The 18,078-nt window shown below is 43.4% G+C and overlaps 1 protein-coding gene across 1 annotated transcript in view; it reads right to left on the bottom strand.

The window, feature by feature from the left end:
- T265_08582 (hypothetical protein) overlaps positions 1–18,078 on the bottom strand; it is a gene marked incomplete at both ends in the record, with an annotated part of 107,712 nt that overhangs the window by 55,326 nt on the left and 34,308 nt on the right. The window contains 10 exons of the mRNA XM_009174434.1: positions 1,294–1,653; positions 5,720–5,869; positions 6,669–6,925; positions 7,848–8,022; positions 8,162–8,314; positions 8,535–8,843; positions 8,929–9,119; positions 12,534–12,605; positions 14,907–15,021; positions 16,665–16,882. Of these exons, the coding sequence (XP_009172698.1) occupies positions 1,294–1,653; positions 5,720–5,869; positions 6,669–6,925; positions 7,848–8,022; positions 8,162–8,314; positions 8,535–8,843; positions 8,929–9,119; positions 12,534–12,605; positions 14,907–15,021; positions 16,665–16,882 (2,000 nt within the window). The remainder of the gene's footprint in view (positions 1–1,293; positions 1,654–5,719; positions 5,870–6,668; positions 6,926–7,847; positions 8,023–8,161; positions 8,315–8,534; positions 8,844–8,928; positions 9,120–12,533; positions 12,606–14,906; positions 15,022–16,664; positions 16,883–18,078) is intronic.

Raw genomic sequence — 18,078 nt, 5'->3', positions numbered from 1 at the left:
GATTACTGTTAGTTTCAAGATCATGTAGGCAGTGAGGCATCAGTGTCAACACTGATGTTGCTGTCTTTGATGATATATATATATATATACATATATATATATAGAACTGATGAATGCTGGAGTATGTGAATTGGTTGCTTCCGGGTGTTGCGCCATCAATCTTGGAAAATCATCACTGCATGAAGGATATCTCTGATGCTGGTTTCTCCATGGTTGGTGACGAGTCATCCGCAAGCAGGTTGCCAACCTCGAATAACAGATCAACAGTCACCTGATCTACGACCAATTATCTGCATCCTGGATCGTGTATAAGCCACGCAAAGTACGTCAGGATTTGTCAAGTGACAAACTAAGGTCACCTGTTTACAAGTTTCGTGATAAATTAAATTGATGAATGGACTTGTGACAGAACATCAAAAAATCAAAACACCGTTGCGGAAATTTTCTGCTGCTTATGAACAGTTAACGTTTACACTTAGTTTGCCCAGTGAACGGTATAATGAAAGCCTCAGGTTCGATTCCCACAACGGGTTTTTAAATCAGCCACCAGCCTCTCTTTTGATGTACTACAAGCGCGCTTGTTAATCGATAAATACAAAAAGAGATTACCAAGATAGTAAATGCTTCCTATCACCCCGTAAATAGGACACTTTTGATTTTCCCTCTAAAGGGATTTTAAGTGTAATACGCTACTTAAAATAAACCAACTCTGGTCGATCCCTTGAAATGACCTCTGCACAAGGCCACAGCCTTGTTCGAATAACTGGAATAATTTCAACTGCCTAAAATCCCAAATGTCTGCCCAGGCTGTCTCGGTTTACTGATGGAGTCGGAAATTCGTCCGGGGCCATCAAAGCAAACCTGTACGGACGAAAATTCTTTGAGGACTTTGACCCCTTTACCACGTTTCTATCGTGCGAGGAACTAACTTCAGTTGATCAGCTTAGTTCGATTTGGATTAACAAACTATAAAGGGCTGTGTTCAAAAGATAATACCACAATCAATAGACACGCATTTCACTCCGTTTTAGGCCGACAGTAATATAAACAAGTGATTTGAGTGTGACCCACCACTTTCTTCACAAATGACACAGGTTGTGACGGGAAAAACAAACAGGTTAGCGTAAATATTGAAGAAATATGGATCGCGAAAGTCAGTGTGCCGGTCATATATGGTTTGTATGTGTACCCCTTGGTATTAGCTGAAATGCATGACAATCTACTTGGAGAAGCATCATGATATCCCTTTTTCAAATGAGCAAGCAACAGCTTTTCAAACACGCGAGGTCTTACAACTTCAAATCGGAATCGTTGCAAAGGTGGACGAATACTGTCCGGAATTCGATAATCCTCCTCTCTTCGTCGAATCGCGAGTTGCGGCGGAGCCAGTCCAAGTTTGACGGTTCTCCGACGGTCTTTTTGTTTGGGGGGCTTGTGTTGAGCCAAAAAAACGGAATCCGCATCCAACAATTCGTCCTCTTCATCAAAATCGGATTCGTAGTCCTCGTCTGAAGATTCCCGGTTCAAGTCATCCTCATCATCCAGGACCATTCCAGGAATGCTTTTCAAGATGACACGTTGATCGAAATCTTTCGTATAGGCTGCAATCTCGGCAAATGTGGGGATCCCCTCGAACGGAACTCTGGTATCTAACTAGTTAGATGAAGTGAGAAAGGAAAATGGAACATTCGTTTATACTGTGGTCCATAATTTGATCCAGACTTAAAAGACAACTGAAGTACGCCGAAATCCAGTTCATTATTGCATGTTTCCCTCGGCGTCTGATTACACATGTCCATCTAGACAAATGGCCCATAATCGAAACCACTGGAACGAATTCATGCTCGACCTCATCTCAGAAATGTCTTGTTCCTGTCTGAGTTCCGGTGGAATCTTGGTGACTCAGTGAGGTCCTATAATGCAAGTACTGTCTATTACGCCAGCTTCACCTACAAGCGCCTGAAAGTTTCCGCACAATCAATGCAGCATCTGCAATGCCGCCTTTATCCTGCACCTTGGCATCCGACGACCAAGCCACCTTCCATATGCGTCCATATCAGGACCCAGAATCCAGTGGGTGCTCCAGCTACGTCAGCATTACTGCAACAAACAATCGTAAAGAATACGGACGTACGGGAGAGCTGAAGCTCAACATAACTATGAAGTACTGTTCTTGACTGCATTACTTTAATCAGCTACATATAAGGTTGTCACAAGAGAAAGCTTAAGATCGTACGTAAGCTATCATGGCGCCATGGAAGTTCAAGATCAACTGTTGTTTTTCTGCTCCTAAAAGATAGCAAGATCTCTCCAGCGGAAGATCCTGGTGACCACCAGTACCTATAGAGCATGACTGAAAGTGGTGGTTCGGTTCTCTTGCCGTGCAGGGAGCTATGAGGTGCGTCAGCTGACTGGATGATCAACAAGATCGATACTAGACAAAACAGTCAAAGCGAAAATGTTGGCTGACCGCACCATATGGCTGTATGAGGGAAAGGCAAAGTTCAACATTACGTTATGAATAGGTCGTGATAAAAGATGGACCTTCACATACCACACACACAAGCACTCTATCCAAAATTGTGCGATGCTGTCAGAACAAGGACAAATTGAGTCTCTGCTGTTTGCTCTCCTATCTTATGACGTGGCTAGTCAGTGGGAATTTCAAGGCAGAAAAACGAAACGGAAAGTGACCGGCTGTTTGTCATTTCACGGCTTGACGTGTGACAAAACTCGGTTGCGGGGTAAAACAGAATTTGTTCCAGTTTTCTTTCTTTTCCGTAAATCAAATCAAGTAGACAATGAACCCTAAACAGAGGGAAAATGGCTAGTGGACTAATGAAGCCAACCCCGGGAGTAGTATATTACATCAAGTGGAGTCAATGCAGTTTTGGATCTTTTTTGTATTGTATAGAGTAAGGATGTGAATACGAAACATTTCGATTCTCCATTTCTTTAAGAAATCATATTCGGTAACTCAACCAGTGGCGACAAAACCACCGTTAAGTGACCCCCACCCCGCAATAGTAGATTTTCGACTCTCCGCTCGAACCGATGGCTCAAACAAGTCGATCAAACGGTTACTTGGCTCAGGTCCTCCCGGTGGTCGGACCAGTGGTAACCGCGGTGCCGCAGTAAGTTGTTTATTCTACCGCGGTCACAAAGTCATAGTTAGTTATCATAACCCGCGACTGGTTTGTTATGAAATAAAACCCGTTTGTTTAAGATCTAGAGCTGTCCAAATGGCTTTACGTGAGGCAAAATACATGCGCAATATCAGATGTCGGGAAGTTCCAAGCTCATTCGCTTCTTAGGATGTTTAAGTTCATCCACATTCTACTCCCTCTAAAGAATGGCTCTTCAGAATTCTTCGTCTTGAAGAGTGATAATTGCATTTCTCGGATAAATATCACATCCGGGTTGAGACAGTGTGTACCAGGTTCTCCAAAATACTCTGCAGGAAGGACTATAACAAAGATATTTGCAAAGTGACGACACAGAGTAACGACTGAACCCATGGGATAATGCAATCAACCGTCTGTTCTACACATTCATCTATCATCATTTTTTACGGTGTATGAACTGTACGATCGTCTGTCCGATCAGCTCACCAACAATATCGACTTCTTCCATTAGGTGCTGTCAATTTGGACGTTAGCTTTGAACTTACCTAATGAGGGGATCACGAAAACAACAGTATTCACCCATAAACGTAATTCACTCTCATAAGGCGTTTGTTATGAAATAAAACCCGTTTGTTTAAGATCTAGAGCTGTCCAAATGGCTTTACGTGAGGCAAAATACATGCGCAATATCAGATGTCGGGAAGTTCCAAGCTCATTCGCTTCTTAGGATGTTTAAGTTCATCCACATTCTACTCCCTCTAAAGAATGGCTCTTCAGAATTCTTCGTCTTGAAGAGTGATAATTGCATTTCTCGGATAAATATCACATCCGGGTTGAGACAGTGTGTACCAGGTTCTCCAAAATACTCTGCAGGAAGGACTATAACAAAGATATTTGCAAAGTGACGACACAGAGTAACGACTGAACCCATGGGATAATGCAATCAACCGTCTGTTCTACACATTCATCTATCATCATTTTTTACGGTGTATGAACTGTACGATCGTCTGTCCGATCAGCTCACCAACAATATCGACTTCTTCCATTAGGTGCTGTCAATTTGGACGTTAGCTTTGAACTTACCTAATGAGGGGATCACGAAAACAACAGTATTCACCCATAAACGTAATTCACTACTCATAAGGCTGCTGAAAGTTCTTTGAAAGCCCAACACCGGTTTTGCCCTTCCTAAAGCTAATTGGGGGCTCAGTTCCCGAGCTTTCGTCAACCTTATTTTCTGTTTGAACCCAAACTGCACGAAATTAGCGAAACACACTCATTTGCATACCAACCTGGTTTTGACAGAAGACTCACCTGGAACCCAGTTAAATCTCTCGTTTATGTTTTTAAGCAAGTGAATGTATTCATCATTCCGTGCTCCTGAAACCCGCTTGCTGTGCCCCGTTATTATGAAGGTAGGGTGTAGTAGGGAGGTAGTAGGGTAGTTTATTCCCATCAGATCGATGTATATATATTGACAAACGACACATCGAGGACTCCATCCTAGGCATGCACCAAGCTTAACTACTAGGGCACTGGAGAACAGGACGTGTGCATGGGTAAAGACAAGGTTTTCCAAAGGATATTTTACACACAAGCATAGCAGCTCCTAGAAACCAGGTTTAGAGCTCATCCGACAATTGACTATTAGCCGGGATTTCGAGGGTCCCAAACTCTCTGGACGTTCGCTCACAGGACAAAGGTTCCAAAATCTTCTCATAAAATCAACAAACCATATGTAGCATGGAGGGAGGAGTAATTCACAAGTTGCGTTGTAACTAGAGAAGCTAGTCATCATTAGACCACGTAATGTGGATTCTTTGGCTGAAGGACGTATCCGAGCGTGAGGCAATCACAGCGTTAATCGGCTGCTTGTGGCCGAGTGGACTCAGAGCGTGCTGGATTTTCATGATATGCCGATTGCTGATGTTTTCCGTTGACTTTGGAGCAACCGCATGGGATTTCTCGGTCTTCCCGCCTAGGTTGGCCTCACTTGCAAATGAAGCGTCTACTGAAATCAATCGGAAGTTCATCTCAATGCTGAGAAAGGCCTCCACCAATGAGAACAATACCAAACAAACCAATCAGGATTGGAGACCTGCTGGTCGGCCAGTACCACGTAACTAAGGTTGTGGATCCTCCTGCCAGTGCACGATGGGTAAGACACCGCAACAAACCGCTCCACAGAAACTTACTGATTGTGTCAGCTGGATTGCTGATGATGTTCATCGAAAAAACCAACCTGCGCAAAACTTTCTTTGGTAGAAAATACATAAGTATCCGGGAGCGAAACATTTGATGAGAAAGTTCGTTACATGGCAGGTCGTCTGATAGGATGCTCATATTCTGGCCATAATAAAGCTGTCAAGTCTTGTAAAACGGGACAGGCTTCTGCAGACTCTCCGGTCAAGCTAAACTTGACGATTATTGACAAAAGTCAATCAGGAACGAGAAAGCGTGATGAATCGGCACCAAGGGACAACCAAGTTTTGTGAGGAAGTCGCAGTGAAGTAACTCCTACATCAATCAGCATCACTATCCTGGTCTCTTTGGATACTGAACAGAAAGCGGTCGTTAGTATAGGTTAGACATACCTGAATGAGGTCGAAGGCTGCAAGTAATTCACCGGCAGCAGTCTGCCCCCGATACAGCGGCCACCACTGCAGACCGGGAGGTTTGTATTTATCACCTTCTATCCAGACATTTATTCCGCAGAAGCATCTTCCAAGAAACTCCAGTTCATTCTGAAATACGGGCGGCAAAAACCAATGTAACAGTTTTTGCTGTCAGCTCAGTTCCCAACGTCGTTACATGAAGAGTAGATTTAGTGGGGCCCACGCTTAGTCCACTGTAGTCTTCAGAAGAACTAACTTGCGCTTTTTTGTGACGTAAACCGTTCGTGACTTATATACCAAGAATGCCTACTGAGACTTAAATAATTCAGAGTGATAACGTTCAAATCAAGCATTTCGCTTGCTGGCCTGTTGATACGCCCACTCAATGAGCAATCTATCGAATAACCGTGTAAGCCACCGTCGGTCACCTCACTTTACAAGTGATGTCTAACTGATGTAGTATTTCCTGTCAGTTGCGCTCAACGGCAGAATGATCATTGTATGGAGGCTTAGTGATGTTGATTGACCTTGTATACACAGTAAGGGTTGATTCCTGAGGACGTACCAAATGTGACGCACGAAATATCGACTCAACCCATTTAACAGGACACTAGCTTGATCTGCGAATTTTTCCGCACGCCTATTCTATTACATTATGTCAGTCAACGTTCGGTCCACAACTGACTCGTAAACTTGGCCTCCTTATACACTGAGGCAATTAGCTCGGAAGTCTTGGAATTACTGTCCAAAGCTGATCTGGATATGCCCGGTGCATCGCATCTAGACAACTATTCAACATCATCAGTTCATCTTGCAGGTTTGTGAGATCTCTGAAGACATGAGAAAAGGATTAAATCATCTTACTGTGCAATTAAACAAGTGGTTCACCTAGTAAATGACACGGAAGTTTGTTGTAGGATAGGCTCACCCCAGGGTCCACATCAAACACTTCGACAACTAACTGTTGGAGATTCTCCTTTAAGGATTTCGGGTCATGATAGAACAGAAGTTGTTTGTAGAGTAGCACATCCCACATTGGACTCATGGTTTGATAAAGCGGCTGAGTCTGCAGCACGTATTCTTTGATCAACACCCGTGCCAACGGATCCGACAGACCGCTTTCATCAGAAGCGATTAGATTTCGAGCGATGAAGATGTAGCATCGTAATTCAAATCGACTCCGTTCTGTATGCATTTAGAAATTTTTAACAAAAATTATACGGTGCGAACATGGATATAACACAAGGGATCAGGTGTGAAGACAGGTTTCTAAACTGAGAAATTGGAAGGTTATACTACTCATAATAATACTCAACAATACTGCTCATAACATCAAAATCATAGTCACAAGAATTTTCCGTTAACCATCGAGGATGTGATTCTGTAAGAATCAACTGGGAAAAACCAGTTTATTTTTTTTAAAAAAAGAACACGGTACTCCTAATTTACAATGTCCGCTGCGAAAATATACCATATCACAGCAGCATTTCTGTCATTCACTATGTACTTTTACATTCTCCGAGGAAGTGACCACTCTGAAGAAAGAGGAGAAAAGCCTATTCTGCTTGTGTCTTCTTCCTAGGCATTATCCAATGTAGTTCGGTTTCTAGGTGTTCTGATTGTCACTGTGTCGAAATGTTGGTAACTCAGCAGCGCACTGACGACGTCTCCTGGACTGGGAGCGAGACGTTTGCAAGCGAATCGTCAATCTCTTCGAACAGAGCAGTGGCCGTCTGATCATCCACCAAGATTTGGATTGGCCTGGCTTCAATCTGTGGACCCCAGCCCTACATTCCACCCTCGGGATCTTAATCTAGTTCTTTCCTAGTTCTTGCCTTACTTCTCTGACGTGGAAGTTCATAAACCTAGGTTTTCCCGACTGATTCTGGTCTGTTCAACTACCAAATTTCTAACAAGTGTTAGTAGACGTTCATCCTTCTCCATTCTGGACCTGTCCTCTTTTCACACTCCTTCGGTAGCTATACTACGCTTGATGATTCTCACACACTATGAACGAGAGGAACGGTGGCACCTTAAAAAGGGTCGTTCTACGGAAGAAGTAGTCCAGTACCAAACTACGTCTCGCGGGATCGGTTAAACAACTCACGTAAATAGACCAGCTCATCAGGTGGTTTCGTTCTGCTGAAGCACATGGGATCCACTCCACCTGGAATACCGAGCTTATAAGCGGTGAAATCTTTCAACAGTCCGAGCCACAGGTACACGCTCAGTTGACATTGTATCTTCCATCCTTTCTCTCCGACACCTTCGCGGCCTTGTTTCTAAATACAACGAAATAAGGAAGCTACTCTGACAGCGTCGGTAGAGTAGGGATGATTCGTGGAAACAAATAAATGCAATTCAAAGTTTCGATAAGAAAAAGAACCGAATTCGAAAATCATCGAATTGTTGAGTACTCACTCGGATGAAGATAGTTGCCAGCTGACCATTCCACTTCCCTTTTTCACTTTCCACCACAGAATAATAGATGTCTCGCGCTGGGACACGTGCGAAACCAACACGGCGCCCATCTTGGATCATGGATATGAAAATATCGGGAAGAGCATCGAGTGGCTGCAGTTCGATGGAAGACAAGAAAGGCGCATTCAATTGTGGCATGATGAAATATATTCTGTTCAACGACGTAAAGCGTAGTACAGTATAGAATAGTATGGTCTAGTTTAGTAAGGTACAGTTTAGTAAGCTACACAGTCGTGTAGTACGGTAAAGTTAAGTGGTGCTAAACGCCGAGAAGGCACCAAGAAAACACTGATGGTGAGAATTCAACACTTACGTGTTGCATCAGCTTGTGTATCCTTTTCAACATGGCGTTTACTTCGCGCACTTTTTCTCCTATTTCATGCTTTTGAACACTCGACAAATTCCATGCCTGAACGGCGATACGTTTCAAATCTCGCCGGATGCGTCGCGCATGATAGATATCCAGTTTGGTGCGCATTGCGGTTCCTCGACAACCCTCCACATCCTGTATGACAGTGGTTATGCGCTTGCTCAACCGACGCATTAGCGTGCGGAACCACTGACGAGCTTTGTGCGGTTGACGACGTAAAGTGAAGAAGCGGAAACGATCGAGACCGTAATTCTAGAAAAAGTGAACAAGCAAACGATGAGCAATCTGGTTTCATCGCTGAGGAAGGGCAGATAGTGAGCATTAATCAAAGACTTACTAAGTATTCATAAAGTCTTTCCAGTATGTTTGGTATGCACATACGACACCGATGGTCCTCAAAATAACTGATCATATAAATGCAAGGCTTCCGTGGTCCAAAATCCAGAAAATAGTACTCCTTGTCATCTGTGCGGGCCAGCATTGGTTCTGTTGTACTTTTACGCCAATCCACACGTTCACGACCTTCGGCTGATTGAAAACAGAAGATCCGGTGGGATTTAGTGTTAGAAATGTGGAAGCGAAGACGCATCAGAAATATTACCTGAGAGGATGATTGAAGTCCGAAGGGAATAATTTGCTGAAGGCGGTGAACCTGACAAGATTATGACGACGGATGTTCACCCAGGGTGGATAAGGAAGTACACCAGCTATTTGGTTTCAGCGATGGCGTGATCAACCAGAGATAACTGTAAATCAGATAGTCCTACTAAAAAACAAGGAAAGGAAGGCGCTGCAAAACTGCAAATCGAACATAATAGTTCGATTGTTAACTCAACGTGACCGCTCATCTTTGTACAACCATGGTGTCTCTCCCTCTTTTCGCGTCTCTCCAAGTTAGTCTTTTGAGCCGGGAATTTGTCCCCCCGCCAAGACAGTCAAGGTTTTGGCAAAAGGAAATGTACCATTCGGATGTAGTTTCCAGTTTTATTTGATTCAGCCACATCGTCAGGCTAAATATTTTTGACAGATTGTTGAGATATGGCCTTGTAGACAAGCAAATATTCACTGAGCAGATCTCGATCGTGGTATCCACTCAGTTCTTTACCTCGATCTTCTGAAAAGAGATCACTCGGAACAGGGATCACACGCTTTGGGATCTAGTTGAATCCAGTGGATTTTTGTCTTCCTTATGGAATCAATCGGACAGCGTCGGTTATGAAACAACGTTACAGAAATGGGGTTTACATGTTATTGAACACCGGCTTGCAATCTCCAGCATAACGAGGAGAACGCTGAAAAGTCATGTTTTTCAGTCCATGATGGGTCGTCACCGGTAGTCAGGCGTACAGCGAAAAGCCAAAAAGACGCATCATTCATTTCAGCCCAAGGATAACGTGAGGTTCATCAGCGCTACAGTTAAAGCAGTAGCACAAACCAACGGGGTTCATCATGAACTTGATTAAACGCACTTATCAGGACTAGGTATCTCCAGTTATTCCGGAAAACTTTGGTAGTATTCTTGACCACAGAAGAGGGCTGTTTACGAGGAAAAGAAGGAAGTTACTCCAAACAAGTTCCAGCCGAATGACGAGTTAAATTGACGGACTGCCAGGCAGAATGAAAGTCTTCCTGTCGAAGATCTGATTTGCTGCACATCTCCCCACATTGGGGTCAGAGGAGGACGAACAGAGCTTTCTGACCCTAGACGGGTCGATCAACCCCTTCATTGCTGCAATGACTGGTTGTTCCAGTGAGGAGAACTCGCTCAATCTTAGATGATCCAGATAAACCTGCACCATAGACGAACTACCAACAGGAGCTAAAGCGGTGACTGCGTAAGCGTTTGGATAGCATTTTCTTACAAACGGATTTAATGGCAAACTTTTCGCCCTGCATAGTGTATTGTTTATATAAAGACTGAACTTCTTACCTTGATTTACTTGGCCTAAGTCCTGGAATCCAGACTGCTATTTCAAAAGTTTTTTCCCAATGCAGCCGTATTTAGGGAACCAGAAGTATTGCTTCCCATTTGCTTAACAATCTGATTATACCCAGAACCCAGTGCCACTCGTATCTTTTTACTGTAAAACGGTTGTTTACTCTCCATCAACAGTGATGTTATTAGAATATCTGAACAATCTGAGAATGTCTTCGCCTCCTAGGCTTGCTAGTATATCCTACGCTCCCGTTTTCCGGTGATCGAAACTGTAGCAGCTGGAACCAATGTGCCTGTGGTACACGGTTTATAGCTGATAAATTGAATTGAATTAAAAGCGTTCCGGCTGTTGTCAAAAAGATCAGATTGCTGAACATTATTCCAGAATACCCTGAACCTAGTGAGACCCTCAAAGTTCACTAAATGCCTACCAGACAGCTCTGGATCACCTTCAGACAGTGGCTTTCAATATTCCCACTCGCTTGTGGCAATAAAGGTCTTGTTTCCACTTTTTGGGCACTAGTCAATGAAGCGGGAGACAGCGGTCAGACATAACACCTATACATAGCATTCAATCTCAGGCCGGGTGTATTTTTGGAAAGCTTTACACGAAATCATGTATTTCTTGGAGTGACCAGTCTGTCTTCCGCTTTCGATCATTCCAGGCTGACAGGCGTCTAAGATATTGATGAAAAGTTCAGGGTTCAGCCTTGTTTAGAACAGTTGCCTTCGTGCTTTTGCAACCCCGTGAAGTTATACTCAGTTAGCCCGAGTAAGACCTCTCCTAACGGTAATTTGTATGTGGCTGCTGTTTCACGCTTCGACGTGCCGTGCACTTGTCACTTTGAAAATAAGGATACAGAAACATCGTATTCCACTCGATCCCGCATTTTAGAAACAGTCGATCTAAACATTATAACAAATAATCATTCAGATGTTGCACCCTTTGGGTACCTAGCTGCCATGCCACCCAAAGGAAGTACGAGAACTAAGATGCTGAAAGATTGCTCGAGCCTGGGCGGGAGAAGTCGAGATGCCAGAGTCTTATTTGAATCACGGACATTCCATTCCCGAGAAACCGTACACCCGAATTCTGTTAACGCGCACCAGTACACCGTTTTGAACAGGGAAAATGATGGAATGAAAGTCGAAGCTATCTAAAATCCCCGGAGTTTTGAGCAGTACGATGAGGAAGATGTGAACGTTTGTGAATGGAGAGTAGCAACAACCAAGTCCATCCAGACTGGTAAAACTTCACACGGATGGAACGAAAACGAAACGCCGCAAATTTTGTTGCTGGGGCAGGCTGTCCTAGTAAAATCATGTTGCGCTGTCTACTACCGGTAATCAGATTTCCACAGTAAGTTATGTCTTGGTTTATGCTGCCCTATTTCAACAACACAGAAAAATGCCCGTGGACCTAAAAGTATTCCGCCTAAAAACTAATTAATGACTTCTCCACTGCAGTTAACCCTCAAGGTCGCCGATGGATATGACCATGGACAACAGTTTAGGGGCGCCTCAAAACGTACTTCCAACAGCCGTTCTGATGGGGTACAAATACACTGCTTCAGAAAGTGGGGACAGAGGTAAATGCAATGGTCTCAACCGTGAACACTCATCTCTGAACTGATTTCGACCAATCAGCTTCAGGGTCACAAATCTTGAGAGCAATTGATTGGCTTGTTGCTTATTTCGGACCTTACTTGAAAGTTCACGTGATGAGCACGGGAAGTGGTTGTTACATGTGTAACTTATGGGAAACATTCAAATGAATTCCAGATGAGTTGCTCGTTTATGATACTCTTCAACTGAATGTGCTGCACAAGGGCCTCCTCGTACTTCAGTCAGTAAGATATTTGAGATGTTGCGGTACGTTCCCTTGATGGGAGTGTATTTCACCAATAGTGTACGGTATGGCGTTCAAGTTGACTTGGAAATTGCGCTCACACGATGAACCCGAAAAATCTCAGTCTGAGTATTGTGTTCCGTCAAACTTTCCTTACCTGATTTGGCAAACTCAATTGGGAGTTCGTCCACTCCTCCACGTTTTCCATCAAGCTGGTTCCCAAAAAGACCTAAAACACAAAACAAGGCACAACGGATCATAGAACGGGATTGGCTCTTTTATCGCCATGGCTTTCAGCAGGTCCAATTCCTATCCGGACACTGTGAATCTATGGATTTTTCCGGGAGAATGTGTCAGAGGAACTGAACAGAAGCACTATTTTCTCAAAAACTACTTTTTCCTCTGAGTATGGGAATAGTTCGGCAAAAAGGCATACCATTCAACCACACCATGACGAAACGGTTATAAGCAAACGTACGGAACGAGAAACTGGTAATATCTGTGGTACACTATGCTGGATACAACACTATGGTGTCATTTTTCAGTGTTTACAAAGACTGGTGTCTAACTATCATCCGAGGCCAACTGACAAAAATGTCCTGGCAAACAGTAAGTAAAATGAAAAGACAAAGTCTAGAAAAGTTTTGTGGCTCTCTGGGAAAGATCAGGCAACAGCATCTTTATACCACTGAAAAAATCGATAGAATAAATACATATGAATAGTGTCTTTTAGGAAGACTGTGTCAGCATGTTCACAACAGCAAATCCTACAAAGACCCAGTGAGTTATTCCGGTCCGAAAATAACAGCACGCTCCACTGGGACCCGTTCCGCACTGTCTACTGATACTGTCCATCAGCTGCTGTAGCACGGCCTCTATGTCTAACTGTCACGCCACCCAAAGGAAACGTTGGGGCCGTGATAATGCCATGTTACGTAAATGTAGAAGCGGAAGTAACTTGCAAAATGAATCACGCGTGCCTGAGCAAGGAAGATATATACTGCCTTAATCGTTAGTTGTTTTTTTTCTAATTTTACCTTGCTGTACAACGCAAGCTCTTCCGCACTTGGGTTTCTGGGGACTACATCTTAAAAGGATTGTCAAAGGATAGTTGAAGAGCACACCTGCGCCGTCTAAAACTTATGAGTCGATGCAGTGACGAATGTTCGGTTATACTTCATCTCAGTGAGAAAACATTGCAACTTGCTAACCCCTGATATGTTCTAAAGAGAATACGGAATAAGTGTTGACAAGCGTTTTAGGCCCTCGGGACAGAGTAGTAACAACTAACATCCATAGAATAGCTAGAAGTTCCCTTCGAAATGGGAATGTTCCCTGTCATAGCCTTTGAAAGATGTGTGTGAGCTCAGGGAACAGCTTCTGAAAATGGAGTTATCAGTATACATCATCTGGTTCAAGTTCCGTTCGTTGAAGTCTATTTAGCATGCAGTCGAACGTGGTGCTATTGTTCAGCTGGATGTTTGTCTGTTCGCACTTCCATAGTGGTTGTTTTGCAAATATTTCTTCGCTATTTCGGAAGACACCATCACTGCGTCCACTGGTTTGTTTCGCTGCCTAATTAGCTACGAAAAAGGTCAGCCCTGATAAGGTTCCGTGTGGGTCTGTAGTGGGGAGTTTATCCAGGACGATGCAACCTTTGGTGAATGTTGAGTATTACCTCCTGGATAGGTAACGCTGATATTCAGGTGTTGTTTCTTAACTTTAAGAGACTTATCCTTGCTCATATTGGCCAGCCGAATGGGACATACAGTTGTATAAGCAGTTCACAAGTTCAGGTTAGTCCGCGGACACCTGGAGCTCCAAAGGAGAGCAAAGTAACATGGCCCACATTGAAGTTAAGCTGCCAGAAGCATAGTGTACCTAGGAAACATGTGCTCCTGTGTTGTGGCACGACAGTTCACGAAGTTCGCTGGAATATTCTAAAGCAGTACGTGGATTTTCTTGCTTCTACTTGGTGTACCGACTTGTTCACAAAGAATAAATTAAATATGAGTTGTAGAATTGGGCTAATAGGTTTCCAGACGCCAAAAAGGCAAAAACTCTTATGGAATGCACATCTGTAAACACACTTTATGAACCAGCTTATACGCTATTCACAGAAACACCTTCCATGAGCATTAATTGGAGTGTAAGAGGCTCTCATTCACATCCATAAATGAAGGAGGATGTATTCAGTTTTCATAAAGGAAACTACTCACAAGGTTGCTGAAAACTCTTCGACAGCCCACGAACGGTTTCGCCCTTCTTGTGGCTCATCAGGTAGGCGCAGTCCCCGAGTTTCCGTCAACCTCATGTTCTACTTGATCCCAAATTGGACTGTTTTCGAGAAGGACACTAATTTGCAAATCAATTCGGTTTGTTCAAATGCGAATTTTACTAATACGATTGGTTGCTCTTCGGCATCTCTTGGATGATACTAATTCTGTCTAATCTAAGGGAGGACATCCATAGAATTTCCTGGAAAATCTTGGAAAACCAATAGATAAAATTTTGTAGCAGTCAAACTCACCCATGCTTATCTCAAAAGAAATCGGTTTGTTTTTCGATCCCAGCTTCTGATCGATGACAGTGGCATCAAAGATGGAGGCAAACAGAAAATATATGTTCTTCTTTCCAGCGACTGTCTGGTTTTCAAATGAAACAGGGAAGCAACATTGAAAACCGCAATGCTTGGACTTGAGAAGAACTAAGCGTTTTCTCTTGGCAACGAAAGAATAATTCAGGAAAGGTACTCCAATAAGCCGTCCTACACAGACACTTTGAAAAGAAATTTGGCGCGAAAAGAAGACCGCGTTCTCTAAACTGGCGACAGAATGTGTGTAAGCTTTAATGCCCATGTAGCCTGACAATGAACAAACATGTCAACAAACGAGGGTAGCAAGGAAGCGCAAGCTCTCGCTTAATTCGTAAACAATGGAGAAAGGGGCAGTGATGTAGCAAGCTCATTGAAGTTATTCACACACACACACACACACCCTCGAGTACATCAACCGAAATAACAAGGTACCATTTCGTCAATGACCACAACTACACTAACCCGGTAGATAAAGCATTCTTACTACTAGCCAGTGGTCAGACAATCGTTTGATAGAGTTAACTGCTGGTTACGATAACGTTTTCCAAACCTGCTTTGGAACCGGTCGGCGAACAAGCATTCCCTGTGGAAGTGTCTGAACTCGTTAGCTAGGTGTTCGTGTGTCCAATTAGTCTGGTGGGTCCTAACAGGAAGCAAGGCGTTCCCCTATTTGAGTTTTTGAAGCCCGAAAAGTTTTTCTCACAAAGGTAGCTCAATCGTTAACATTTACGTCATCAGTCCTTCATTGATCAGTCCTTTAAACACCTAATATGTGGTTTTAAACAAGGTCCATTCCCTGTACATCTTGGAGATGCCATCGTGGAGGTCAACTACAATCATAGCTTTAAACTCCAAACCAGAACCAAACTACTGTGCATTTCATGGCAAATTAGTACCACCAATTACTGCTTATTACTTACCTCAACAATTTAGTCAATTAGTTAGTTTGTTCATTGCTTAGCTAAACGCAGAGGAGTATGTCAAGGACATGTCATCCATAAACAACCCGAAATTCACGTGCATAATATAGATACATACAAAGAACCGATCGACAATTCCACTGAAAGCTAACTGAATGTAACTGTGTACCAAGACCAGCCGCCCCTAATAACCGAACACCACATCATTTGGACGGATGTGTCACGTGCAGGACACGGGCCAAACGAAAGCATGCCCTGATTGGTCAGAATGCCAGCCAATCCGAGTCAAGCACCTTTGACTCGACGCTTCTCGCCCCCTCACGGAGATTCTGGCACGACCTTGTGGAACACTGTGACTACTCTATAAATACAGTTGTAATAATTTTCCTTTGCCTCCATAAAGGGCTGTGTAGAACTACCGTGCCTTTTGATGTACCATAGTGGGCGGGGCAGGAAGCCAAGGGATCGACACAGAGTTCCACGACCGTCCAGCAAGACACAACAAACTGTTTGCAGAGTAATCAGTCTGTAGAGTCGAAATTTCAGTGAAATCCGAAATGAGAATGCTTCGCATGAGTAGGCAAATAGGTTTCTGCACCAAAATTTGGTATATGGCGCGGACGGTGTCTCATAGACAGCTTAATTGAAATTATCTGTATAATTGGCCGTCAAATTTTTCAGCTTCTGATAGAAATTCCATCAAAATCACCTATTTGACTACGATAACCAATAAAACAAAATGTCACATGGAAACGGGCTCTAATTATCTCACCTCGGAAACAGGCGTGGCCACCTCAATCGCTGTACCAACGCGTTCGATAGTGTCATCCTTCTTCGCTGTGATTGACATTAATAGACGACCACGATAAGCGACTCCTTCGCCAAGTCCCAAATTCAATTCGTCCTCCGGTCTCAACATTTGCGCATAGGTATAAATTCGTGGGGTCCCATAAAGATTTATCCATGCGGGTCCGAAACTTGGCAAGTAGCCTGAAAGTAAGGGATCGTCCACAGGATGAGTATATTCAAAAAGTGGATATAAAACAAACCACTGTGTATGTTTTGGTACATCGGTTTCTCGAAGCTCTCTTCATATTAGCGAGACATAATGAGACCACTCTTGGAAAGAATTCCATCACGTATTCCCTCCTACTGGTTAGCGTCACTTGGATGTAGGAGCATCAGTCACGTGATGTATCCTTCGTTTGTTGCTAACCAGCGTGTCAGTTACTTGTTCTCTCACCTCGATGTGATAAAGTTGGTCACGAGTTCTCCTGTCTGGAAAGAAAGAGCACTCGGACAAGACTCGAATATGTGGCCTCTAGATTAGTGCATGATAAGCCCAAGTCTAGCTGCGCTCCTCATACATGGTTACCCTCTCTCACTCCCAGTCCCACTGCCATGATATTTATCAGTCCTCAGGAAAACCGTGAAAAGCTGAGATTACCCGCCTAAGTGTTCTCAAGTTTACAAAGACATCCGTTACATGGCCCGAGACCCAACAAACGCCTCAATCACCGTGTTTTTGTAAGAATGCAAACCCCATCTAATCACCACACGGTATAGGGAAGCTCAAAGCAACAGGATCCGACCTGGGACGCTCTTCCACGTTTTCCGACTCTCGTGTAATTTCATGTTGCTTTCAAAAATTTGTAGACAAATGTTTGCAACAGAAACCACTTGATCTCAGTGGTTAGGAGACAAACTTGTGGTGATTCGAGCATCACCAACAAACCTGACGAACAAAAACTCAATTTGCAAACTCGACTTTCACTTGGAACCTAAGTCCTCAGGGTGATCATTTAAATCCTGGAATAACGTTTCATATATCACATTACTCACTCTGGCACATTACTTATCGCAGACTCAATACTATTTGAAAAAAACAGTGTGTGTATAATATAAGCTGAATTGGGCAGTATTCAAAATTTGTCAACTTGATCACATTCGCCTGAGTTTCCATCCTACAATAACGGTGAATGATATACTTTACTGTCAACTTCAGTTGGAACGGAACGTCTTGGCTTTCTACAATGTTTTGGAATTAAACACAGGACTAGTTGAATCAAACCTGTGCACAACGATTTTTATGAAAATAGTGAATGTTGGTAGGCTCATGGTAGATAACGAACCACCTTGTATGTCCAATGCACTCGTAAAGTATAAACAACGTGGGATGAAAACGG

This window comes from Opisthorchis viverrini (genome assembly GCF_000715545.1).
Source record: "Opisthorchis viverrini unplaced genomic scaffold opera_v5_225, whole genome shotgun sequence".
Classification (NCBI taxonomy): domain Eukaryota; kingdom Metazoa; phylum Platyhelminthes; class Trematoda; order Opisthorchiida; family Opisthorchiidae; genus Opisthorchis; species Opisthorchis viverrini.
Note: the sequence above shows the minus strand (reverse complement) of the source record. Positions and strands in the feature narration are given on the sequence as shown.